Raw genomic sequence first — 27568 nt, 5'->3', positions numbered from 1 at the left:
GACCAGGAGCAGCCAATGCACTCTAATCTAGGTGGCAGAGTGAGACTCCAACTCAAAAAAAAAAAATGTTTTCTAGTTTAGAGGTAATTAGCTGGGCATGGTGGCATGCATCTGTAGTTCCAGCTACCTGGAAGGCTGAGGCAGAAGAATCGCCTGTGCCCAGTAGGTGGAGGACGCAGTGACCATGATCGTGCCACTGCACTCCAGCCTGGGCTACAAGAACGAGACTTCAGCTAAAAAAAAAAAAATTTTTTTTTGTTTTGAGTTGGAGTCTCACTCTGTCACCCAGACTGGAGTGCAGTGGCCACTTGGCCACTCCCGGCCACTACAGCCTCGACCTGCTGGGCTCCGGCGATCCTTCTGCCTCAGCCTCCCAAGTAGCTGGAAGTACAGGCATGCGCTACCACGCCCGGCTGATTTTTTGATTTATTGTAGAGATGAGGTCTCGCCAAGTTGCCCAGATGGGTCTTGAACCCGCGGGTTCAGGCAATCCACTCACCTCATCCTCCCAAACTGCGGGATTACAGGCTGAGCCACTGAGCCCGGCAAAAAAAATTTTTTTAATTAGCTTTTGTATGAATTTTACAGTGGGACAAATGTAAAACTTGTTTTTTAAACAAGGTTTTCATATAGCATTAATAAAAGACTAAAACAATTTTGTTCGCTTTTTTGAAAAAACTAAAAAAGGTAAAAAAAGGGACAGGATGGAAAGATTACAAAAAGACATAAGTACACTTTGGGGTGTGTGTTTACTATCAGTTATTCTTAGAATTTCATGGGTACATACAATATATCAAAATTTATCAAGCTGTACATTTTAAGTATGGATGGTTTATTATTTATCATTATACTTCAATAAAGTTAGCTTTTATTTATTTATTTATTTATTTATTTATTGAGTTGGAGTCTCACTCTGTCGCCCAGACTGGAGTGCAGTGGCCACTCCTGGTCACCGCAGCCTCGACCTGCTGGGCTCCGGCGATCCTTCCGCCTCAGCCTTCCAAGTAGCTAGAACTACAGGCACGCGCTACCATGCCCGGCTAATTTTTTTATTTTTTTTTATTGTAGAGATGAAGTCTCACCAAGTTACCCAGGCGGATCTCGAACCCGTGGGCTCAGGCAATCCACTCACCTCAGCCTCCCAAAGGCACGGGATTACAGGCTGAGCCACCGAGCCCGGCTTAAAGCTAGTTTGTAAATCAACTATATGGAGTCTCTATCTTGTATCCAAAACCCTCAACTCTGAGAAGCTAAACCCCAAGTAAAGTGCCTTCCCAAAGGTTTCATAACTGTAAAGTAACAAAGCTGATCTTCTAGAACCCAGGACTTCCAATTCAAAGTCCTAGGATTTTTTTCACTATAACACCTAATGAACTCATCTTACACAGACTTGAAAGTTTTAGATTAACCAATTATTCTCTGTGGATTTTAATATACTACATTAGTAACTGGGAATATTTTCTCTTTTTTTTTGAGTTGGAGTCTTATTCTGTTGCCAAGGCTGGAGTGTAGTGGCATACTCACGGTCACCCCAGCTTCGACCTGCTGGGCTCTGTCAATCCTTCTACCTCAGCCTTCCAAGTAGCTCTAACATAGGCGCGCACTACCATGTCCAGCTAATTTTTTGATTTATTGTAGAGACAAGGTCTCACCATGTTGCCCAGGTTGGTCTCAAACCCCTTAGCTCAGGCAATCCTCTTGCCTCGGACCCCAAAGTGCTGGGATTATAGGCTTGAGCCACCTTACCCAGCCAGGAATATTCTTGACATCTATTTGCTTACCCTCCACATACAGCTAATCATTATATTCTCTCCACTTCTAAGATATGCCTCTAACCTATCCACTTTCCTCCAATACCACAGTCATTACCCTAACTAGTTCTTACCTGGACCACACTGTATTAGCCTCCAAATCCACTCATCTGACTTTTTCAACAAATTTATCTATATTGCAGCAAAAATAGTCTTTTAAGGCCAGGCATGTAATCCTACTTGTAATCCTAGAAATTTTGGAGGCTGAGATGGGAGGACTACTTGAGCCCAGAAGTCTGAGACCACTCTGGGCAGCATAGCAAGACCTTGTCTCTACAAAAAAATTAAAAATTAATTAGCCGGACAGGATGGCACACACCTATATATAGTATCAGCTACTCAGGAGGCTGAGGCACAAAGATCGATCAACTGAGCCCAAGAGGTCATGGCTGCGGGTGAGCTGTGATCATGCCATTGCACTCCAGTCTGGGTGACAGACTGAGACTTCACTAAAAAAAAAAAAAATTTAAAAAAAAGTCTTTTAAAAACAGATATCTAAGCCAGGCATGGTGGCATGTGCCTGTAGTCCCGGTACTTTGGGAGGCCCAGGCAGGAGGATTGTTTGAGCCCAGAAGTTTAAGGACAACCTGGGCAACGTATTGAGACCTCGCCTCTGCAAAAATATTAAGAAGTTAAAATAAAAAGATATCCAATTACTTTAATCAACTGCTTAAAATCCCGGAAAGGTCCTTCCATGTCATAAGAGGCCAAACCATGACACAACCTTTGAGGCCTGCACAAGACCCAGCCTTGGCTCACCTCATACCACCATGCCCCGTGTCTCCCTCCCTGCCATCCCCGCTCTCATACTGATTCTCTCTCTGCTCTCCCAGTACAGTACAGAGGTGACTCTGTCATTCCACTTCCATTACCCAGGATACCTGGCAATGTCTGATTTTCACAACTGAAGGGGTGCTGCTGGAATCTAATGGGTAGAGGACAGGTGCACTGTCAAATATCCTACAATGTGCAGGACAATCTCCCACTACAAAAAAATCAGTGGCCTAAAAAGTCATTAAACCCAAGGTTGAGAAACCCAAGGATTCAAGTTCCCTTTTGCCTGAGGGCCTTCACACATCCTGTTATCCCCTCTGAAACACTCAGTCTCTCTTCCCACGCCAATATTCGACTCCAGGTTTTACCGTAAGTGTCACTTCTTCAGAGGAGCTTACCAGACCACCATCAATTCTGAGTCTCAGCCAGATCTTTTTATTATAAAATATAATAAATAACCTGTGATTTCTTTCATAGTTCCTATCATCACTTTTCTTCATCACTGTTAAATATTCAAAATCAACTGTGAATTTTGGTCACTCTTACTTTTCTAGCACCCAAAATACGCTCTCTACATAGCAGGTTATCAATATATATCTGGGATAAGTAACTGAATATGATATTTGCTACAATATTTGTGGCACTCTTCCAATATTCATCACGTATACTACTTTTTACTGTTTTTTAATCACACATGAGAGTGCCAACTATTTTCACAAACAATAAAAGATACAACTGTGCACCCACCACCGACCAGAGAGCCTACTCTCACAGAAGACAACAATCCTCTCCTCCCTCCTCCCTCACAGAGGTAACAAACATTCTGAGTTATTTACTTTTCTCTGCTTTGAGTCTTCCATAAATGGAATCACACCATATTCTGCAGTGTCTTCTTTCCAATTTACATTTTTCGTGTTACAGACTATTCTATGCCTTAACAGTTTGTTTATTCATTCAACTGCTGATAGATACTTGGGTTATTTTCTCATTGGGCTACTATGAACAACTTTGCTATGAATATTTTTACACAAGTCTCCTGTGGCAAAGAGAATAAAATCCTTAGTTAAAAGGTATGTACAACATTCAACTATATTCAGCAATGCCAAGTGTTTACCAATATAGGTATGCTATTTACACTATTAGCAGTGAATGAGCAGTTTCACATTCCTGTCAAAACTTGGCAGGGACGCTTTATTAATCTGATGTGTATACATTATCTCACTAGAGTTTTGATTTGATTTCCTGCATTGTTAATAATTTTAAATACCTAGCAGGGCTCGGTGGCTCGGCCTATAATCCCGCGCTTTGGGAGGCTGAGGTGAGTGGATTGCCTGAGCCCGCGGGTTCGATACCTGCCTGGGCAGTGAGACCTCATCTCTACAATAAATCAAAAATCAGCCGGGTGTGGTAGCGCATGCCTGTAATTCCGGCTACTCAGAAGGTTGAGGTGGAAGGATCGCCAGAGTCCAGCAGGTGGAGGCTGCGGTGGCCAGGAGCGGCCACTGCACTCCAGTCTGGGCGACAGAGTGAGACTCCAACTCAAAAAAAAAAAAAAAAAATTTTAAACATCCTTTATTACGTTTATAGATATACATACATCCCTAATATATCTTTCCTCAAAAAAAATTTTTTTTAGTCTCATTCTGTCTTCCAGGTCAGAGTGCAAAGGCATAATCATAGTTCACTGCAACCTCAAACTGATGGGCTCAAGTGATCCTTCCATCTCAGCCTCTCAAGCATCTAAGACTACAGGCATGCACCACCACACCTGGTTCATATATATATACATGTTTTTTTGTTTTTTTGGTTTTTTTTTTTTGCAGAGATGGCTTCTCACTATGCTGCTCAGGCTGATCTAGAACTCCTGGCCTCAAGTGATCCTCCCACCTCAGCCTCCCATGGAGAGAAAACCAGAAGGTGAAAAGCAGGTCATTGGGGTACTCATTCCCTTAAATGCCTCCCTAGCAGATTGGTTATAGTCATATCTCACTACCAAAGTACTCTCTTCTGATTCCTGTGTCTACTCCCTCTCTTTTCTTCCTTGGCCTTTAGGAATGGTAAGTCTCCTATTGTCGATAGTTATGAGGTACTTAACCTTTCCTTGTCCCTAATCAGACTGTTGTCCATTGTCAACAGTCTCTTTATTAAACTCAATTCAATTACCACATTTAAGTATGCCATCTGTTTCCTGCCAGGACACTGAATGATATAAAGTTTGTGACTAAAACCTACTGGTAACACTAGACATTACAAATAACAAAGAAGGAGCCAGGACATACAGAGAGTGAGACTAAATACGTGAAGTAAGAAAAAACGAGGACTTTGGAACCAAAAATTCATGGAATCAAAAGTCTGAATCGTGATCCCATCAACTCCTGGCTACTGTAGCAAATAGTGTTGTTGAGCAGGCTACTGAAGCCACTCCTCTCTTCTCTCTTGTAAGCCTGTCTCTTTCAAGGCTTAACAAACAAACAAACAAAGGCATGGCCAGGCATGGTGGCTCACGCCTGTAATCCCAGCACTTTGGGAGGCTGAGGTGGAAGGTGGAACTACTGGCTTGAGACCAGTAGTTCAAGACCAACCTAGGCAACATATCAAGACCTTGTCTCCACAAAAAGTCAAAAAATTAGCTGGGCAGTGTGACACACGCCTGTAGTCCCAGCCACTTAGGAAGTTGGGATGGAAGGATCACCTGGGTCCAGGAGGTTTAGGCTACGGTGAACCACGATCATGCCACTGCACTGCAGCCTGGGCGATAGAGTGAGATCCCAACTTGAAACTCGAAAAGAAAGATTTCCAGATATACTTCTGGAAAAACTTTCTTATCCTGCTTACATAAGCTTTTCCTCACTCTAAATACAGTCACAATTTCACAGCCAAGAAGCAACAAAGCTAAGGACCAAAACATACTGAGAAGAGCAGAACAGAGAGAGTGAGTCTTGGCCTTTGACTATACTATTCAGTCTCTATACCAAATGTGGAATTGCCTACTTCTAAGAATTATTATGAGATAATCACATGTCCTTATTGTTTAAGCCAGTGCTACTCAAAGTGTTGCCCTCCTTGTGACAGCATTACTATCACCCTGTAGCTTGTTAAAACTATAAAACTGCTAGCTGGGCATGGTGGCTCACACCTGTAACACCAGCAGTTTGGGAGGCAGAGGCGAGAAGACTGCCTGAGTCCAAAGGTTCAAGACCAGCCTGAGCAACTTGGTGAGACCTCGTCTCTTTAAAAAAAAAAAAGCCTATAATCCCAGCACTTTGGGAGGCCAAGGTGAGAGGATTGCCTGAGCCCATGGGTTTGAGATCAGCCTGGGCAATGTGATAAGACCTCATCTCTACAATTAAAAAAGAAAAAAAAATTAGCCAGGTGTGGTAGTGTGCACTGGTCACTATTAGTCAGGTATTTAATTTCATACAGTTGAAAGCACTGATAACTGATAGATACCAACCTGAACACACCATATAAATGTCTAAGGCTATATATTACCTCAAGATTTCTGTGCAAATTCTCCAAGACATTATGTAAAACAATTAGCCCAATATCCAGTACATACAGATATTTAATAAATGTTGTTCCTTTTCCCCTCGAATCTTACTTTAAGCTTTCAAAAGATTATACAGGGATTGCTTTAGTGTTAGGTATCACTTTCATAATAGTTACTCTGCAGCTGGTTCAGCTAGAAAATGAAATAAAAAACTTAAGTAGAAAAAGAAAAAAGTCAACTCTCTCATATTATAATAAAGACTTCTATTAATCATATCTGAGCTGGGTATGGTGGCTCATACTTGTAATCCCAGCACTTTGGGAGGCGAAGGCGAGAAGACTCCCTGAGCTCAGGGGTTCGAGACCAGCCTGAGGAATTCAGTGAGCCCTCATCTCTACAATAAATGAAAAAACTAGTCAGGCGTGGTGGCACACACCTATAGTTCCAGCTACTTGTAAGGCTGAAGCAGAAGGTTCACTTGAGCCCAGCAGGTCAAGGCTGTGGTAGCTATGAGCATGCCTCCGCACTCTAGCCTAGGTGACAATATGATTCTGACGAAGATACACACACACACACACACATTTCCAGATATATATATATATATGTGAAAGCCTTTTAACCAAAAAAAAAAGAGCCAAAATTTAACAGAATTATCAAAAAGGAATGAAAAAGAGAAAGCAAGGATCACTGATACAAAATGGAGCAATTATCACAACATTAAACATTCCCACTAATAAATAGGCTTCCAAAATACAGCCCAAGGCCACGCACAGTGGCTAATTCTGATAACAAGTCAAACCAGAAAAAAACAAAACAAAAAAAATAAGGACTTACCTCAAAGTCACACTCTTCTCCCACAGCGTATTTGGTCATGATCTCCAACCAAGCAGTATCTACTAACTTCTCTAAGGAGGCTGTGTTATGGTGAACCATTTCCAGAACAAGTTTCTCATACCAAGAAGGAAACTCCTCCTTCAAACTAAATTAAATACATTATTAGTTAACCAAGAAAATACAGAAAATCCTATCCAGATATTTAATTCGGTCAATTCAAATGTTTCTTTGGCCTGGTGCAGTGGCAAACACCTGTAATCTCAGCACTTTGGGAGGCCAAGGCGGGAGAACTGCTTAAGGATAGAAGTTCAAGACTAGTCTGAACAACACAGTGAGACCTCATTTCTACAGAAAAACCAAAATATTAGACAGGTATGGTGGTGTGTGCCTATAGTCCCAGCTATTCGAGAGGCTGAGGGGGAAGGATAGCCTGAGCCCAGAAGGTCAATGCTGCTGCAAGCCATGATCATGCCACTGCACTCCAGCATAAGTGACAAAGTAAGACTCCAACTCAAAAATACCAAACAAATATTTCTTTACCTTTTTTTTTTAAAAAGACTTAACTTTTTTTAGAGCTGCTTTATGTTTACAGCAAAATGATGTTGCTTTAGCAAATATATCTAAGTAACTGGGAAATAGAAAGATTAAAAATCATGCAGTTTACAACAATAAAGAACTTTTTAGCTAGGCATGGTGGCACGTGCCTGTAGTTCCAGCTACTTGGAAGGCTGAGGTGGAAGGATGGCCTGAACGTAGCAGGTCAAGGCTGCGGTGGCTGGGAGTATGCCACTGTACTCCAGCCTGGCAACAGAGTGAGACTACAACTCAAAAAAAAAGAAAAAAAAGAACTTTTAAGTAGCTTTGTCAGATTGATCTATCCAGATCCAGGTTAATTTTACCAACCATAAAATGAAAACGACAGGTACACTGTTAGTCAGGCTGAGCATTTTCCCATTAGTTTTTGTAATAAACTTTTTTTGTTGTGAATTTATTCATATCCTCTGCCCATTTTTTGGTTAAGAGGACAAAATCAAATATACTTGTGTTACGTCTCAATCAATAAAATGCTTTCTAGCCAGGCATGGTGGCATGTATCTGTAGTTCCAGCTACTTGGAAGGCTGAAGCAGAAGGATTGCCTAGGCCCAGCAGGTAGAGGCTTCTGTGGCCATGAACGTGCCACTGCACTCCAGCCTGGGCGGACAGAGTAAGACTCCAACTCAAAAAATCAAATTAAAAAAAAAAAAGCTTTCATATGCATTCATTTTTTAGTTCTCAAAAAATCTTGAGGTGTCTAGAATTCTCATTTTACAAATGAAAACTGGGCCAGGTATAGTGTGGCTCATGTCTATAATCCCAACACTTGGGAACCCAAGGGGAAAGGATTGCTTGAGAGCAGGAGGTCAAAACCACCCTGGCCAGAAGGGAACTCCTCCTTCAAACTAAATTAAATACATTATTAGTGACCAAGAAAATACAGAAAGAACCCATTTCTACAAAAAAAAAATTTTTTTTTGATTAGTTAGGCATGGTGGCACATGCCTGGAGTCCCAATTACTCAGGAGGCTAAGACAGAAACATCACTTGAGACCAGGACTTTGAGGCTGCAACAGGCAATGATCACAACACTGCACTCCAGCCTAGGCAACAGAGAAAGATGCTATCTCTGGAGAAGAAAAAAATATACATCAGAAAGCGTTAACATGCTGGAACCATGACTTGAATGCCAAAAAGTGGTAACAACAAGTTCCATCTTTCACTCATTAAACTAGCAAAAAATAATTTTCAGCCAAGCACTGCGGCTCACACCTATAATCCCAGCACTTTGGGAGGCCAAGGCAGGAGAACTGCTTTAGCCTAGGAGTTAGAGACCAGACTAAGCAACACAGCGGACCTTGCCTCTGCAAAAAAAATCACAAAAATTAACTGGGCATGGCTGCGTGCACATACAGTCCCAGCTACTCAGGAGGCTGAGGTAGAAGGATTGCCTGACTCTAGGTCAAGGCTGTGGTGAGCCTATCATGCTCCAGCCTGGGTGTGACAGTGACACTCCGACTCAAAGAAAAAAAATTTTATTTTAATGATCACACCCAGTATGCACAAGTAGACAGTTCAAAGTGCTCTTATGTATGGCTGACAACCTATGTCTCAATCCCTCTGAAAAGCAATTTGACATTATCAAAGCTGTCATTGGTGCAAAAAGATATTCACTGCTGGATTCTCTTTGTAGCAGAAATCGGAAAGCAAACTAAATGGAGAGTTGTTAGAAATTCAATTTTGACCAGTTTAATACTTTTCTTTTTTTTTTTTTTTTTTTGAGTTGGAGTCTCACTCAGTCGCCCAGACTGGAGTGCAGTGGCTGCTCCCGGCCACCGCAGCCTCAACCTGCTGGGCTCCGGTGATCCTTCCGCCTCAGCCTTCCGAGTAGCCGGAATTACAGGCATGCGCTACCACGCCCGGCTGATTTTTTGTAAAGATGAGGTCTCGCTGCCCAGGCGGGTCTCGAACCCGCGGGCTCAGGCAATCCACTCACCTCAGCCTCCCAAAGTGCAGGATTACAGGCTGAGCCACCGAGCCCAGCTAATACTTTTCTTTTTAAGCCAAGGTCTCACTATGTTGCCCAGGCTAGTTCCGAACTCAAGCAATCCTCTCACCTCAGTCTCCTAAAGTACTAGGAATACAGGTCTGAGCCACTACGCCTGGCCCAGACAGCTTAATATTTATTTGAAATGCAGAGAGTGGGGTAAGGATCAGGCATGAGCACAATCATGCAAATGCCAGTATTAGAGTTATGATCATGTTGCAATGTGATATGTCTATCTCTAGCACGCTCTGCACTACCTGTAAGTAGAAACATTCCTCCAATTGATTGTTAGACTTAAAATCGCTTACCATCCTCTCTTCAATTAATCTGTTGAGTTTTCTGCTATACCCCAGTCAGCTCAGTAAGCTTCTAGTCTCTGAGCCTTCGTTAAGGCTGTTTCCTACTCTTGTCCTCTTTCCTCCGATTTCCCATTCCAATTTAGTCATTCTTCCAAGATGCCCTCAGACATCCTGAATTTCATGAGTCCTTTCCTGGCCCTCATAAATTCACTTGCTGTTTTCATTAAGTCTCCCAGTTACTCGGCACTATCTGGCTGGGCACAGCGGCTCACGACTATAATCCCAGCACTCTGGGAGACCAAGGAGAGAGGACTGCCTGAGCCCAGGGGTTCGAGACCAACCTGAGCAACATGGCAAGACCTTGTCTCTACAATAAATCAAAAAATTAGCTGGGCATGGTGGCGCATGCCTGTAGTTTCAGCTATTTGGAAGGCTGAGGCAGAAGGATCACCTGAGTCCAGCAGGTCAAGTCTGCAGTAGTCATGAGTATGCCGCTGCCCTCCAGCCTGGGTGACAGAGTGAGACTCCCACTCCAAAACTAAGTGAATAAATAAATAAATAAAATTGTACTATCCAAGGTGATTTCTGAAAAATAAGGTTGGACAATGATGCTCACATTCTTTTAATAACTGTGTCATTTACATTTTTAAAACAAATGTGCTTTACTTTTTTTTTTTTTTGAGTTGGAGTCTCACTCTGTCGCCTAGACTGGAGTGCAGTGGCCGCTGCCGGCCACCGCAGCCTCGACCTGCCGGGGTCCGGCGATCCTTCCGCCTCAGTCTTCCAACTAGCCGGAATTACAGGCATGCGCTACCACGCCTGGTTAATTTTTTTTTTATTTATTGTAGAGGTGAGGTCTCGCTGCCCAGGCAGGTCTTGAAGCCGCGGGCTCAGGCAATCCACTCACCTCAGCCTCCCAAAGGTACAGGATTACAGGCTGAGCCACCGAGCCCGGCTTGCTTTACTTCTATAATTAGAAAAGATTTTTTCTTTCAATAAAAATGTTAAAACCTGTCTGTTTCGTGTGTGTGTGTGTGTGTGTGTGTGTGTGTGTGTGTGTGGGACTCTCACTCTTGTTGCCCAGGCTGGAGAGCAGTGGCACACTCATGGCCACAGCAGCCTCAACCTGCTGGGCTCAGGCAATCCTTCTGCCTAAAATCCGACTTTTTCAATAATTCCTCCCACCACTCTATATACCTTATTAGCTATCAAATCACAAAAACATTTCCCAAGTATGTTCTGCACCTTCGGTGTAATGAGTTCTAAAGTAAAATAAGTCTGAAGTCTACTAGATTAAACCAAGCTCAAGTGCCTCTACTGCAGATCTTTTCAGAATCTTTAATATACTAATGTACATTATGACTTTCCAAGAAGTTTGTAGTGGCTCTTCAAAGTTAAGGCCAAAGAAAGCTCTTTTCAGGAAGGATTTCAAGAATTCATCTCATCCTGTCTATTCTCAGTAATACCATGTTTCCCTACCCAAATACTATTCCCGCCTACACAAACTTCCCATTTGACTCTTTCCTTCCTAACTTATCCTACAAACTGCTTCCAGATTAACTTCCCATAGCCCAACTCCAATCATATGCCACCCCAGTTCAAATATTACTGTTGTTCTCCACTGTTTATTGAATTAAATATAAATACCTCATCTCATCTTCTACAATTTGGCACAAACTATTCTTCAAGCTTCAAACATCACCTTCTTCACAAAGTTCCATGAAGTTTTCCCTATCACCTCCAAGTTAGTGTCTCTAGCCTCTAAATTCACTGAGAATTTTATTTCTTTGTGTGTAGGAAAGTGTTTTTCATTTTGAAACTTAATGCTCTTACTTAATTCTAACAGTTCCTCACTTGACCCTTTTTTTTTTTTTTTTTTTGGAGTTGGAGTCTCACTCTGTCGCCCAGACTGGAGTGCAGTGGCTGCTTCCGGCCACCGTAGCCTCGACCTGCTGGGCTCCTGCGATCCTTCCACCTCAGCCTTCCAAATAGCTGGAACTACAGGTGCGTGCTACCACACTAATTTTTTTTTTTTTTTTGAGTTGGAGTCTCACTCCATCGCCCAGACTGGAGTGCAGTGGCCGCTCCCGGCCACCGCAGCCTCGACCTGCTGGTCTCTGGCAATCCTTCTGCCTCCGCCTTCCAAGTAGCTGGAACTACATGCACGCTCTACCACACCCGGCTAATTTTTTTTGATTTATTGTAGAGATGAGGTCTCGCCAAGCTGCCCAGGTGGATCTCGAACCCGCAGGCTCAGGCAGTCCACTTGCTTCGGCCTCCCAAAGTGCTGGGATTACAGGATGAGCCACTGAGTCTGGCCTCACTTGACTCTTTCTGGGTTTTCAAGCACATAATCATACTGCATGCAACAACAACTGACTTCCTCCTTACTACCCTTTACTCTTCACTTTGTTGTAGGCTAATGCTGGTATCTTTTCTTTTTTTTTTTTTTGAGTTGGAGTCTCACTTTGTCACCCAAACTGGAGTGCAGTGGCTGCTCCTGGCAGCCTCAACTTGCTGGGCTGCGGCGATCCTTCCGCCTCAGCCTTCCAAGTAGCTGGAACTACAGGCGTGCGCTACCACGCCCGGCTCATTTTGATTTATTGTAGAGATGAGGTCTTGACAAGTTGCCCAGGCGGGTCTCGCACCTGCAGGCTCAGGCAATCCACTCACCTCAGCCTCCCAAAGGCGCGGGATTACAGGCTGAGCCACCAAGCCCAGCTGGTGATATCTTTTATTTACGTAAAATTTTCACACACATATTTTTGTACCCAAAAGACATCTAGAGACAGGAGTGCTATCTCTATTTGCAAAGTGTTTATATTATGCAGAAGACTGTGACAGGCACTCAAGAGTAAGTCAAATATGAGTCCTGAAGTGTACAGGCTATTTACAGGGTCAACTGCAGATCCAGACTGCTGGCCATTTTGTTAGAAGAAAGCCACTCCTATTTCTTTATATAGTATCTATGGCGGTTTTCACAGTACAACTTCAGAGCTGAGGCAGAGAATATACACCCCACAAAGGCTAAAATATTTATAAACTGGCCCTTCACAGAAAAAGATGACCAACCTCTGGGTTAGTATATCAGACAAGGTATTTACATACAAATGATACTAATACAAGACGGAACGATACAAATGACCCAAACAGGCCGGGCTCCATGGCTCAGCCTGTAAGCCCAGTACTGTGAGAGGCCAAGGCAAGTGGACTGCCTGAGCCCGCAGGTTCAAGACCAGCCCAGGCAACTGGGCGAGACCTCATCTCTACAATAAAATTTAAAAAATAACCGAGTGTGGTAGCGCATATCTGTAGTGCTGGCTACTCAGCAGGCTGAGGAAGAAGGATCGCTGGAGCCCAGAAGGTCGACCACTGGAGTGGCCCTGAGCATGCGTGCCACTGCGCTCCAGCCTGGGCGAAGGAGCAAGACTCCAACTCAAAAAAAAAAAAATTAGCCAGGCTCAGTGGCTCAGCCTGTAATCCCGCGCCTTGGGAAGCTGAGGGGAGTGGATTGCCTGAGCCCGTGAGTTCGAGACCCTCCTGGGCAACTTGGTGAGACCTCATCTCTACAATAAATAAAAAAAAAAAATTAACCAGGTGAGGTAGTGTGCGCCTGTAGTTCCAACTACACATGGAAGGCTGAGGCAGAAGGACTGCCGGAGCCCAGCAAGTCGAGGCTATGGTGGCCAGGAGCAGCCACTGCATTCCAGTCTGGGTGACAGAGTGAGATTCCAACTCAAAAAAATTAAAAAATAAATTAAATTAATAAATAAAACTAACCCAAACAGAGAAGGAACAGGTGCCAGGTTAACAGACTTGACTAACTGTAAGTCAGTGATTAAACCATTACTAGCACCCAGGTCTCAGCTGAACCCAGTGTTCTGTTACACCAGTAAAAGAGTACAGCACTGCATTACTAAACTCTGCTCTCTGCTTATCTGCAATCAAGGTAAGTCAATGAGAAACCCACAGGGAAAAAATGTCTATTCCAAACACTGTTTTATCAACCCTAGTTTCTACTTATCTTTTTGCATGTATCTATTGCTCAAATTGAGTGTTTTCTTTCTTTTTTTTTTGAGTTGGAGTCTCACTCTGTCGCCCAGACTGGAGTGCAGTGGCCACTCCCAGCCACCGTAGCCTCAACCTGCTGGGGCTCCGGCAATCCTTTCTGCCTCAGCCTTCCAAGTAGCCGGAATTACAGGCATGCGCTACCATGCCCGGCTGATTTTTTGATTTATCGTAGAGATGAGGTCTCGCTGCCAGGTGGGTCTCGAACCCGCGGGCTTAGGCAATCCACTCACCTCAGCCTCCCAAAGGCGCAGGATTACAGGCTGAGCCACCGAGCCCAGTTGAGTGTTTTCTTTGAGAGACTATTCAGACAACTAGGCACTTTGAACACAGGCTGGAGTGCAATGGCACACTCACGGCCACCCTAGGATCAACCTGCAGGGCTCCAACAATCCTTCTGCCTCAGCCTTCCAAGTAGCCACAACTATAGGTGTATGCTACCATGCCCCAACTAATTTTTTTTTTATTACTGTACAGACAGGTCTCACCAATTTGCCCAGTCTGATCTCGAACCCACAGGTTCAGGCAATCCACTTACCTCGGCTTCCCAAAGTGTTGGGATTATAGGCCAAAGCACCAAGTCCAGCCAAGGACTTTTTTTTTAAGATCCAAGGAGAAACTGGAAACATAGGATTTTTAAAGGCACCCAATCCAACCTCCTTACTTAGGTAAAACTATGTATGTGTTTTTGGCAGCTGTTGTCAATATCAATTTATAATTTCAAATGATCACAAATTTTTTAATTTTGTTTTTGAGTTGGAGTCTCACTCTGTCACCCAGGTTGGAGTGCAGCGGCACATTCATGGCCACCATAGCCTCAACCTGCTGAACTCAGGTGATCCTTCTGCCTCAGCCTTACAAGTAGCCAAACTACAGGTGTACAGCATCATGCCTGGCTAATTTTTTTTTTTTAATTATTGTAGAGATGAGGTCTTGCCAAGTTGTCCGACCTGGCACAAAATTAAAAAAGAAAAACTTTCTGCTAATTTGCTGCCTCCACACCATTTCTGGATCATTTCAGATTCTTCTGCTCAGAACCACATCTCCAGAATATTTACAAGGTAAAAGCATGGAGCAAGAACACTCAAAGGTCTAATAAATACCTGAATAAGTGCACACATAACTAAGTATATATATTCCACACGCTTTGCTACTAGCAGAATATGTCACTAGATAAAGGCATCCAGACACTAATACAGTAAACTTGTTTAATATATTCCAACGAGTGCCTCATAAATTTAAATACAAATACCACTTTAGGGTTAAAATACTCCCTTCTTTCCTAACAATGTGAAAATGGTGATAAAGGTCAATGCTTCTACTACTTACAGTTCAGCAACTTCCTGTTCTTCCTCCCAGGCCTCCTTGTGTGTTAGCTGACTGCTTCCAGTACTCTTGCAAGTCCAAATGCGCTCACTGTACCTTTCCAAGCGGGCTTCATACTCTCTGTTGACAGTGGCTCAGGAAAACAATATGCAAGCAACAACCAAGCCGTGCCCACAAAATATTTATATACAGAAAAAAAATCAGCAGTATCTTTCCAAAAGTGTACACCATAAGAAGATAAAGATGGAAATCAGGGTTTTCAAGTGATAAATCCAAAGCAAGATGAATAAGACTGAAGTATGATTAGAATGTTTATCAAGTCTTACAAATAAAACATTAGTATTTAGCTGGGCTCGGTGGCTCAACCTGTAATCCCGCACCTTTGGGAGGTTGAGGTGAGTGGATGGCCTGAGCCCGCGGGTTCGAGACCCGCCCGGGCAGCGAGACCTCATCTCTACAATAAATCAAAAAATCAGCCAGGCGTGGTAGCGCACGCCTGTAATTCCAGCTACTCGGAAGGCTGAGGCGGAAGGATCGTGGAGCCCAGCAGGTCGAGGCTGCGGGGGCCGGGAGCGGCCACTGCACTCCAGTCTGAGCGACGGAGTGAGACTCCAACTCAAAAAAAAAAAAATTAGTATCTGAGTACCAATGCCGTTTTCTCAATTCACCAAGGCTTCAACTTACAAGACTTACACGGTATTAAAAATTCATGAGAAGACAAAGACAAAAGAAAACAAGTCGGCCAGGCATGGTGGCGCACACCTACACACCCACAACCCTAGCATTTTGCCTGTGGTCGAGACTAGGCCAGGCAACTTGGTGAGAACGAAACTCTATAACAAATCAAAAAATTGGCCGGGTATGATGGCTCACGCCTATAATAATCCTCGCACTTTGAGAGGCCGAGGTGAGAGGACTGCTGAGCTCACGGGTTCGAGCCCAGCCTGGGCAACTTGGCGAGAGCTCATCTCTACAATAAATAAAAAAGCTAGCCAGGCATGATGGCATGTGCCTGTAGTTCCAGTTACGTGGGAGGCTTAGGCAGAAGGATCCCTTGAGCCCAGCAGGTCGAGGCTGCGGTGGCCGTGAGCAGTGTGCCACTGCACACCAGCCTGGGCTACAGAATGAGACTCTGACTCAAAAATAATAATAAATAAATAAATAAAGGCATCCAGACACTAATACAAAATTAGCCAGGCGTAGTGGCACATGCCCATAGTTCCAGCTACTTGGCAGGCTGAGGCAGAAGGATACCCTGGGCCCAGCAGGTCGAGACAGATGGCCGTGAGTGTGCCACTGCACTCCAGCCTGGGCGACAGACTGAGACTCTGACTCAAAAAAAGAAAACACAAGTCATAAGAAGTTACGAATGTGGCTGGGCACGGTGGCTCAAGCCTGTAAGCCCAACACCTTGGGAGGCCGAGGCAAGAGGACTGACTGAGCGAGCAACTTGGCAAGACATTTTCTCTACAGTAAATCAAAAAATTAGCCAGATGTGGTAGCACGCACCTGTGTATCCAGTAACTCAGAAGGTTGAGGCAGAAGGATCACCTGAAACCAGCAGGTAGAGGCTGCGGTGGCCATGAGCAAGCCACTGCACTCCAGCCTAGGTGACAGAGTGAGACTCCAACTCAAAGAAAAAAAAAGAATACTGGCACTTGGCCGAGGTGAGAGGATTGCCTGCGCCCAGAAGTTTGAGACCACCCTGAGCAATATGGCAAGACCTACAATAAATTAAAAAAATCAGCCAGATGTACTGGTGTGCTTGCTGCTGTACTCCAGCGTGGGTGACAATAAAACTAGTAACTCAAAAAAGAATAATAATAATAATAATCAGTCTACAGTAAGATGAGATAACTAGACCACATAATCACAGCAGTAAGGAATAACCTTGTGGGCATGCTAATGATCCATATGATACATTTACCCATAGCCTCCCAGTCTACCTTGGAAACACCTGTTACTTCTTAGGGTTTAAAATTCCATTTAATACTTTAAAGAATTCCTAAAAATATTTTGACATAAAATTTATCTAGTTTCAGCCGGGCTCAGTGGCTCAGCCTATAATCCCGTGCCTTTGGGAGGCTGAGGTGAGTGGATGGCCTGAGCCCGCGGGTTCGAGACCCGCCCGGGCAGCGAGACCTCATCTCTACAATAAATCAAAAAATCAGCTGGGCGTGGTAGCGCATGCCTGTAATTCCGGATACTTGTAAGGCTGAGGCAGAAGGATCGCCGGAGCCCAGCAGGTCGAGGCTGTGGTGGCCGGGAGCGGCCACTGCACTCCAGTCTGGGCGACAGAGTGAGACTCCAACTCAAAAAAAAAAAAAAGTTGAAAAATAAGCTGGTTGTGGTGGCACACACCTGTAATTCCAGCTACTGGGGAGGCTAAGGTGAAAAGATTGCCTCAGTCCAGGAGGCTGAGGCTGCGGTGAGCCACGATCATTCCACTGCACTCCAGCCTGGTAACAAAGTAAGACCTGAGACTCAAAAATAAACATAAAATTAGCCGTGCATGGGGTGCCCACCTGTAGTCACGGTTATCTGAGAGGCTAAGATAGGAGGATTCCCTTCAGGCCAGATCAAGCAATCAAGGTTGTAATGAGCTATGACTGTGCCACTGTGCACCAGCCTAAGTGACAGAGCAAAACTCTGTCTCAAAAAAGATGAGCATGGTGGCACACCTTGTGGTCCTTAGCTACTATGGAGGCTGAGACAGGAAGGTCGCTTGAGCACAGGACTTTGAGGTGACAGTGAGCTGTGACCACAGCACTACACTCCAGCCTGGGTTGCAGACTACAATCTTGTCTCAAAAAAAGAAAGAAAGAAAAATTCAGGCTGGGCTCGGTGGCTCAGCCTGTCATTCAGCACTTTGGGAGGCCAAGGTGAGAGGCCTGCCTGAGCCCACGGGTTCGAGACCAGCCCGGGCAGATTGGCGAGACCTCGTCTCTACAATAAATCAAAAAAATCAGCCGGGCGTGGTGATGCGGGCCTGTGGTTCCAGCTACTTGGAAGGCTGAGGCGAAAGAATTGCCAGAGCCCCGCAGGTCAGCCCTGGGGTGGCCACGAGTGTGCCATGCACTCCAGCCTGGGAGAAGGACTGAGGCTCCAACTCAAGGAAATAAGAAGTGAAGAGCCTTCAGTCCCACACACTCGCAAATTTATCACCCATCTCTGCCAAGAACATACAGTCCTCTATCCCTTCATCGAGCTAGACCACAATAATCTTTGGAACGCAAAATACCTTCCTGAAAATACTCCGTCTTCAAATATGGTAGATTACAGTTTCCAACTATTCACCTCCTTTCCATAAGCGAATTCTGCATCTCCACCCACTGCCATGTGGCTTTGCTTGCAATGTCCATGAAAGACTGTACATCCCCGCTCACTGATGTTAGGTCTGATCACATGACTTGCTTTGACTAATAGATGTGAGCAGATGTGATATATACCACTTCCAGAAAAAGGCTTTAAAAGTCAGTGTTTTCTTTCAGCTCTTTGTCTTTGCTACTAGAAAGGGATGCCACACACAGGTCTGCTCTTCAAGCTTTGGTCCAAAAATGAGAAAAATGTTTTCCTTTATTTTATTTAGATTTTTTTAGAGATGAGGGTCTCACTATGTTGTCCTGACTGGCCTCAAATTCCAGGGCTAAGCAGTAATCCAGTCTGAGCATTCCAAGTAGCTGGGACTACATGCGTCTGACACCGCACCCAGTTACTTTTCCTTTTTTGCATCTATTTTTCCTTTTTTAAAAATGGAAGCCAGGCTTGGTGGCTCAGCCTGTAATCCCGCGCCTTTGGGAGGCTGAGGTCAGTGGATTGCCTGAACCTGCGGGTTCGAGATCCGCCGGGCAGCGAGACCTCATCTCTACAATAAATCAAAAAATCAGCCGGGCGAGGTAGTGCGCGCCTATAATTCCAGCTACTCGAAAGGCTGAGGCGGAAGGATCGCCAGAGCCCAGCAGGTCGAGGCTGCGGTGACCGGGAGCGACCACTGCACTTCAGCCTGGGAGACAGAGTGAGACTCCAACTCAAAAAGAAAAAAAAAAAAAGTTTATATAACTGTTCTGGTTATTACTTTGACTTATATTAAGAGAAAAATATGAAAAGGAAAAGAAACCCATTAGAAGAATATTGAGTCAGCTGCCTCTAAATCCTATTTCAGATTTTAGGTTACCAAAATAAGTCACTCACTCTCAAATAACCACTCAGAGCAAATGCCAATTGAGGTTTTTATGTTCAAGCAACTGCTGCATATAATTGCAGACAAAATGTCAAAGCAATTCTCCAAAGGTTGGGTAAGCTATAAATGATAAGATATTTTCAAATCCAAGACTATCTCATTATGTATCTACTTTACCATGCATTCAATAGCTACCTTCTCATCACGATGTGCTACTGCTTGTTCTCTCTCGCCTTCTATTGATTGTTTCTTTGAAGCCGGTATGGAGGCTCATGCCCGTAATCCCAATATTTTGGGAGGCTGAGGCAAGAGGATTGCCTGAGCCCAGGGGTTCGAGACCTAAATAAAAAAATTAGCAGGGTGTGGTAGAGCACGCCTATAGTTCCAGTTACTTGGAAAGCTGAGGTGGAGAGAACGCTTGAGCCCAGCAGGTCGAGGCTGTGGTCCGAGAGTGTGCCACTGCACTCAAGCCTGAGTGATAGAGTGAGACTCCAATTCAAAAAAATGTATAAAATAATATACTTGAGAGCCTGAAAGAAAGTGGTCCTGAAAAGTACAGAGGTTAAAAAAGCCTAACTGTGGCCGGGCTCAGTGGCTCAGCCTGTAATCCCAGCACTTTGGGAGGCTGAGGTGAGTGCATTGTCTGAGCCCGCGGGTTCAAGACCAGCCTGCGCAACTTGGCAAGACCTCGACTCTACAATAAATTAAGAATCAGCTGGGTGTGGTAGCATGCATCTGTAGTTCCAACTACTTGGAAGGCTGAAGCAGAAGAATCGCTGGAGCCCAGCAGGTCGACGCTTGGGTGGCCCTGAGTGTGCCACTGCACTCCAGCCTGGGCGACAGAGTAAGACTCCAACTCAAAAACATAAATAAATAAAGCCTACTATAATCCTAAGAGCTCTAGGAGAGATGACAAAATCGAGTCTACTCAAGGTTTGCTTTTTACCCTATTCTCTCTCTTTGGACCAGATTGTCATTAAGTTAAAAACAACTCTAATGTGGCATAATTTGTCATTTAAAGAAATTAAACTATAATAATCAACATAAGCACTCGGTATTCCAACTGTCTAATGAAACTTTGTCTTGCAACTACAACATAACTTCACCTACAGCTACACAACACTTTTTTTTGAGTCGGATTCCCACTCTGTTGCCCAGCCTGGAGTGCAGTGGCAATTCTTCTGCCTCAGCCTCCAGAGTAGCTGGGACTACAGGTGCACATCATCACACCTGGCTAATTTTTTATAGTGACGAGGTCTCACTATGTTGCCTAGGCTAGTCTCGAATTCCTGGACTCAAGCAATCCTCTCACCTCAAGTGTCTCAAAATGCTGGGATACAGGTGTGAGCCACTAAACCTACCATAACTCTCTTTTTTTTTGAGTTGAAGTCTCACTCTGTTGCCCAGGCTAAAGTGCAGCAGCACGCTCATGGCCACTGCAGTCTTGACCTACTGTGCTCAAGTGATCCTTCTGCCTCAGTCTTCCAAGTAGCTGGAACTACAGGTGCAGGCCACCATGACCAGCTAATGTTTTGATTTTATTATAGAGATGAGGTCTCGCCAAGTTGCCCAGGCTGGTCTTGAACCCAGGGGCTCAGGCAATCCTCTCACCTCATTTTCCGAAAGTGCTAGGATTATAAGCGTGAGCCACCACGCCCGGCCTACAACTCTTAAAACATACCCTCAGGGGGTCCCCTCCTACCGTGGGAGCTTTTCTGTCCTCTCAATAAATCCTGCTTTCTCAACTTTCTGGTCATCCACGACCCTCATTTCTCCCGGGCATGAGATAAGAACTCTAATCTGAAGAGCTACAGAAGATTGTCAGAGCTGAAGAGCCCTGCACCTAGGAGGCTGGCCTGCCAGCCTATGGAGCCAACTGAACTGGGAAAGCTGTCAGTAGAAGGCAAGACTCTGAAGCTGAGACACTTCTGGGCTGCCACACTCTCAGGGCTTGGCTTGTCAGCCCATTAGAGCCAACACTCCTGGAGCTGACTTGCCAGACCATCGAGCTGACCCTCTTAAAAAAATAAAGAAATAAAAAAACATACCCTCAGCTGGGCACGGGGCTCAAGTCTATAATCCCAGCACTTTGGGAAGCCAAAGCGAGAGGTCTGCCTGAGTTCAGGGGTTCAAGACCAGCCTGGGCAACTTGGTGAGACTTCATCTCCACAATGAATCAAAAAATTAACCAGGCATGGTGGTGTGCACCTGTAGTTCCAGTTACTTGGAAGGCTAAGGCGGAAGGATCGCCTGAGCCCAGCAGGTCGAGGTTGCGGTGGCTGTAAGTGTGCCACTGCACTGCAGCCTGGGCAACAGACTGAAACTCCCACTCAAAAAAAATACCCTAAGGAGGTATGACGGCAAATCCCTTAAGACACAGCTACTCAAGAGGCTAAAGCAAAAGAATCATACCTGTGAACAGCCACTCCAGCCTGGGCAAAACAGCAAAACCTGGTCTCTTAAAAAAAAAAAAAAAAAAAAAAATTATATATATATATATATATATATATATATATATAGCCTGCGCTTGCGGGTTCGAGACCCGCCTGGGCAACTTGGTGAGACCTCATCTCTACAATAAATCAAAAAAATAAGCCGGGCATGGTAGCCTGCGCCTGTAGTTCCAGCTACTTGAAAGGCTGAGCCAGAAGGATCACCGGAACCCAGCAGGTCGAGGCTGCGGTGGCCGGGAGCGGCCACTGCACTCCAGTCTGGGCGACAGTGAGACTCCAACTCAAAAAAATATATATATTCCAGTCACTCTTGTCTAGAGCCAGATTAACTGTATGATAACAACCCCATTTTTATTCCTCGATAAATTCTCACAAATGATGCTACAAAGGTCATGAGCTAGTTGTTTCTAAGCTTTAGAAACTAGGACAGTTGAGCTGGGCGCAGTGGCTAGCATTTGTAATCCCAGCACTTTGGGAGGCAGAGGCGAGAGGACTGCCTGAACTCAGGGGCTCACGACAAGCCTGGACAACTTGGTGAGACCCTGTCTCTACAATAAATTAAAAAATTAGCCGATGTGATAGTTCACGCCTATAGTTCCAGCTATAGTTCTACTAGGAAGGCTGAGGTGTAAGGATCACCTGAGTCCCGAAGGTCGAGGCTGCAGTGGCCGAGTGTGTGTCACTGTACTCCAGATGGGCAACAGGGAGACTCCAACTCAAAAAAAAAGCAAGAAAAAAGAACCAGGACGGTTGAACAGTTGAAATAACACAACCAAAATATTAATCTTCAGCAGGATGCTTGTATCCTCAGTTCCTTCTTAAAACCTATCTTGACTTAAACACAGTGTATTACCCTATTGTCAAATAGTCACATCAAGAATTCTGATAAGTTAGGCCAGGCTCAGTGGCCATGTGTGGCACTGCACTCCAGCTGGGCAAAAGAATGAGACCCCAACTAAAAAAACAAAAAAACTAAAACCAAAAATGAGCTAAGCATAGTGTCGCATGCCTATAGTTCCAGTTACCTGGAAGGCTGAAGCAGAAGGATCGCCTGAGCCCTGAATGTTGAGGCTGCGGTGGCCGAGTGTGCGCCACGCCACTGCTCCAGCCTGGGTGATAGAGTGAGACTCCAACTCAAAAAAATAAAAAATAAAAAAAAAACAGGCCAGGATCAGTGGCTCAGCCTACAATCCCAGCCCAGCACTCTGGGAGGCCAAGACGAGTGGATTGCCTAAGCCCGCGGTTCAAGATCAGCCCAGGCAACTTGGCAAGACTTCATCTCTATAATAAATCAAAAGTTAGCCGGGCGTGAAAGCGTGTGCCCATATTTCCAGCTACTTGGAAGGCGAGGCAGAAGGATTGTTGGAGCCCAGCAGGTAAAAGCTGGGGTGGCCGTGTATGCGTATGCCATTGTGCTCCAGCCTGGGTAACAGACTGAGACTACAACTCAAATAAACAAACAAACAAAAAACCATACCAACCCACAGTTGCAATCCTTCTACTTTGAGGAGCCTCCTAAATAGCTGGGACTACAGGCTCATGCCACCACACCCAACTAATTTTTAAAATTATTTGTAGCAGCCGGGCTCGGTGGCTCAGTCTGTAATCTCGAGCCTTGGAAGGCTGAGGTGAGTGGATTGCCTAAGCCCGCGGGTTCGAGACCTACTTGGGCAACTTGGCGAGACCTCATCTCTACAATAAATCAAAAAATTAGCCGAGTGTGGTAGCGCGTGCCTGTATTTCCAGCTACTTGGAAGGCTGAGGCGGAAGGATCACTGGAACCCAGCAGGTCAAGGCTGCGGTGGCCAGGAGCGGCCACTGCACTCCAGTCTGGGCGACGGAGTGAGACTCCAACTCAAAAAAAAAAAATTATTTGTAGCAAAATATCGCACAAATTTGACATAAATGCAATAAAAAATTAGGTATTAAGAAGAAATTACCAGCCGGGTTCGGTGGCTCAGCATGTAACCCCGCACCTTTGGGAGGCTAAGGTGAGTGGACTGCCTGAGTTCGCGGGTTCGAGACCCGCCTGGGCAGCGAGACCTCATCTCTACAATAAATCAAAAAATCAGCCGGGCTTGGTAGCTCATGCCTGTAATTCCGGCTACTTGGAAGGCTGAGGCGGAAGGATCGCCGGAGCCTGGCAGGTCGAGGCTGCAGTGGGCGGGAAGCCACTGCACTCCAGTCTGGGCGACAGAGTGAGACTCCCACTCAAAAAAAAGAAAAGAAAAAGAAAAAATTACCAGCACCTTAGGACTCCAAGGCAGGAGGAGGCCTGTCCAGGAGTTTGCGTCCAGCCTAGGCAATATAGTGAGACCTCATCTCTACAAAAAATAAGTAATAATAACAATTCAAAAAAAATTGTAGCCCCAGCTACTCAGGAGGCCTGAGCCCAGGAAGTCAAGGCTGAGGTGAGCTATGATTGTGTCACCGCACTCCAACCTGAGCACAGAATGAGACACTGACTCAAAAAAAAGAAAAAATTCAAGTATCAAACCTATTACAAACATAATTGTAAATATAAATTGAGTACTGGAAATTATACTTCAAATGTAGCTGTTACCCAACCACATATTTGTTCTCCTCTATGAAACCACTAATAGCCTAATAAAGAAATATGCCAATCTGCCAACCATACAGTACAATTGTTTAAAAACCATCCTCAAAGTGCTTCCACTTGCAGGAATTCCCAAGGGAGCAATTTCTTCCCAATATATAATACAATTTAAGAACTCATTGTTGAAAAGGTTCTAAATACTGGTATGGGAAATTTTGAAATGACTATTTATTAAATGCATATCACTTAAAATGTTTCAGGCTTCGGTTTTCAACTGTTACCATCAAGAGAAACTCTTCAAATATACATTTCGATTACTTTGTTAAATACGAAAAAGTCTCTGTTACCAGTCCTAACTTGGCTATATACTGCATTTTTTTTTTTTTTTTTGAGTTGGAGTCTCACTCTGTCACCCAGACTGGAGTGCAGTGGCCGCTCCCGGTCACTGCAGCCTCGACCTGCTGGGTTCTGGCGATCCTTCTGCCTCAGCCTTCCAAGTAGCTGGAATCACAGACATGGGCCACCATGCCCAGCAAATTTTTTTGATTTATTGTAGAGATGAGGTCTCACCAAGTTGCCCAGATGGGTCTCGAACCCGCGGGCTCAGGCAATCCACTCACCTCAGCCTCCCAAAGTGCCGGGATTACCGGCTGAGCCACCAAGCCCGGCTTATGTTGCCATTTTTTACATGGCTCACTAGCCTGTCATAGACTTAGAACCTGTGTCTTCTCTATAGCATGTTTCTTATGCTCCACTAGTACCAGACCTAAAAAATTAGCATCTGGTAGTGTGTGAGCATTCATCAACTGCTCAAAAAATTAATGACATTTGAAAAGCAAATGTTGGCCGGGACTAATGGCTCACCCCTATAATCCCAGCAATTTGGGAGGCCAAGGTGAGAGGACTGCCTGAGCTCACTGATTCAAGACCAGCCTGAGCAACTTGGCGAGACCTCATCGCCACAATACATAAAGAATTAGCCGGGCATGGTGGCGCATGTCTGTAGTTCCACCTACTTGGAAGGCTGAGGCGGAAGGATCACCTGAGCCCAGCAGGTGGAGGCTGCGGTGGCCATGAGCATGCCACTGCACTCCAGCCTGAGCAAGAGAGTGAGACTCAGCTGGGGGAGGGACGGGTAAGGCCGGGTTCAGTGGTTCAGTCTGTAATCCCAGCACTTTGGGAGTCTGAAGCAAGTGGATTGCCTGAGCTTGCCAGTTTGAGAACCCACCTGGGCAACCTGGTGAGACCTCTTCTCTACAATAAAATTAAAAAAATTAGCTGGGGGTGGCAGCGTACACCTGTAGTTCCAGCTTCCTGGAAGGCTGAGGCAGTAGGATCGCCAGAGCCCAGCAGGTCGATGCTGGAGTGGTCATGAACATGCCACTGCACTCCAGCCTGAGTGACAGAGTGAGACTCCAACTCAAAAAATAAAAAAATGAAAATCATATGTCAGATTCCCATGAGTTTCTACTCCACTCATGTTTTGTTTTTTTTTTTGAATTGGAGTCTCACTCTGTCACCCAGACTGGAGTGCAGTGTCCACTCCCGGCCACTGCAGCCTCAACCTGCTTGGGCTCCAGTGATCCTTCCACCTCAGCCTTCCAAGTAGCAGGAACTACAGGCGCGTGCTACCATGCCCGGCTCATTTTGATTTATTGTAGAGATGAAGTCTCACCAAGTTGCCCAGGTGGGTCTCGAACACACGGGCTCAGGCAGTCCACTCACCTCAGCCTCCCAAAGTGCTCAGATTACAAGCTGAGCCACCGAGCCTGGCCTCCACCCATGTTTTAAAATGTTACAAAAAAGTAGAGTACTGGCCAGGCGCAGTGGCTCACACCTGTAATTCTAGCACTTTGGGAGGCAGAGGATAGAGGATCGCCTGAGTCCAGGGGTTAGAGACCAGACTGGGCAACATGGTGAGACTTTGTCTCTACAATAAATCAAAAAATTAGCTGGGTGTGGTGGCACTTGCCTGAATTTCCAGCTACTTGGAAGGCTGAGGCGGAAGGATTACCTGAGCCCAGCAGGTCAAGGCGGCCATAGCTGTGAGCACGCCACTGCACTCCAGCCTGAGCCAGTGAGACTATGACTCCCAAAAAAAAAGAAGGCTTCTCCAAAGCATTCCAAGCCTTGACGGAAAAAAAGAACCAGATTACCAGTCCCACACCCACGTAAGTGGACCTTATGCTACAAACTGACAAAAAGTGATTGAATACTTAAATTAACTAAAGTGCAAGAGTAGCGTTCCATCTTCTCTTGATTTACTTACAGATAACGAGAAGGTGGAATGCTACTTACAGGGATGAAGCAGAAAGGGTACTGGATTCGACTCCTGACTCTCACCATGTGACCTTCAAAAAGTCAGCCTCCCTCCACTCTAGGCCTAGCTGGAAAACCAAGCAGGAGGACTCGACCATCTCCAAGATCCACTTCAGCCCCGAGATGCTACGGGTACAGCTTTCGAGACAGTTGCTACAGCGGGAACTCATTTTCCAGGTTCCTTTCTGTGTAAACACCCAACATTCACAAACTGCACTCAAAGGAGGATGAGATTATCCTATAAAATACTGTATTAATTAAAGGGAGGACCGATGAGAAATGAAACGGCTCACCGAGACACTTCCTTCGACGCAGAAGCGAGACGCGACTAACTCAAGTCCTTCCAAAGGGAAAGAGCCCACAAAACGAATAACGCATGAGCCTTCACTTCTGAGGCTCTCTGTACACCAGAGAAAGCTTGACTCAGAAACCTGTTTTTGCAAACACGTAAGCCTCAAAAGGACCCGTCTGGCATTCACGAAAAGCAAAGATAAAAATGAAAGTTGTACAACTTTCAAGGAAAAGATCATACCCATAACAGAAATCCTAATAACGAGAAGACGCTTCCTCTGTGAAGCATCAGCCTCCTGTTCCTACGATACAAGATAAAAATCTTGAAGTGCGCCTCGGCATTTTAAAAATTTCCTTTGAAAACAAACACCCGTCTCCTCCTAAAGCTTCAGGCTCTGCAGCCAGTGGATGCCCAGGAAAGGCAGGCATCCGCTCCCCCAAAGCATCTTTTTTCCTCCCCTTCCCCTACGCCTGGAGATTCACTCCTGGGTGTCGCGGCTCCCGGTGCTGTCAACCCATCGCCGGCCTAAGGTCCCCTCGCGAGGAGGAAAACCCAAGCGCGCAGGCAGAGACCGGGAAGGCGC

At 45.2% G+C, this 27568-nt stretch overlaps 1 protein-coding gene across 1 annotated transcript in view; it reads right to left on the bottom strand.

Moving 5' to 3' along the window:
- Positions 1-27568, bottom strand: part of BAZ1B (bromodomain adjacent to zinc finger domain 1B) — a gene marked incomplete at its 5' end in the record, with an annotated part of 102049 nt that overhangs the window by 73375 nt on the left and 1106 nt on the right. Inside the window, 2 exons of the mRNA XM_008067193.2 lie at positions 6910-7054; positions 15188-15304. Of these exons, the coding sequence (XP_008065384.2) occupies positions 6910-7054; positions 15188-15304 (262 nt within the window). The remainder of the gene's footprint in view (positions 1-6909; positions 7055-15187; positions 15305-27568) is intronic.

Source organism: Carlito syrichta, unplaced genomic scaffold, assembly GCF_000164805.1.
Source record: "Carlito syrichta isolate Samal-C Ts95f unplaced genomic scaffold, Tarsius_syrichta-2.0.1 Scaffold309393, whole genome shotgun sequence".
NCBI classification, from domain to species: Eukaryota; Metazoa; Chordata; class Mammalia; order Primates; family Tarsiidae; genus Carlito; species Carlito syrichta.
The sequence above is the reverse complement of the archived record's forward strand: the minus strand, read 5'-3'. Positions and strand labels throughout refer to the sequence as shown.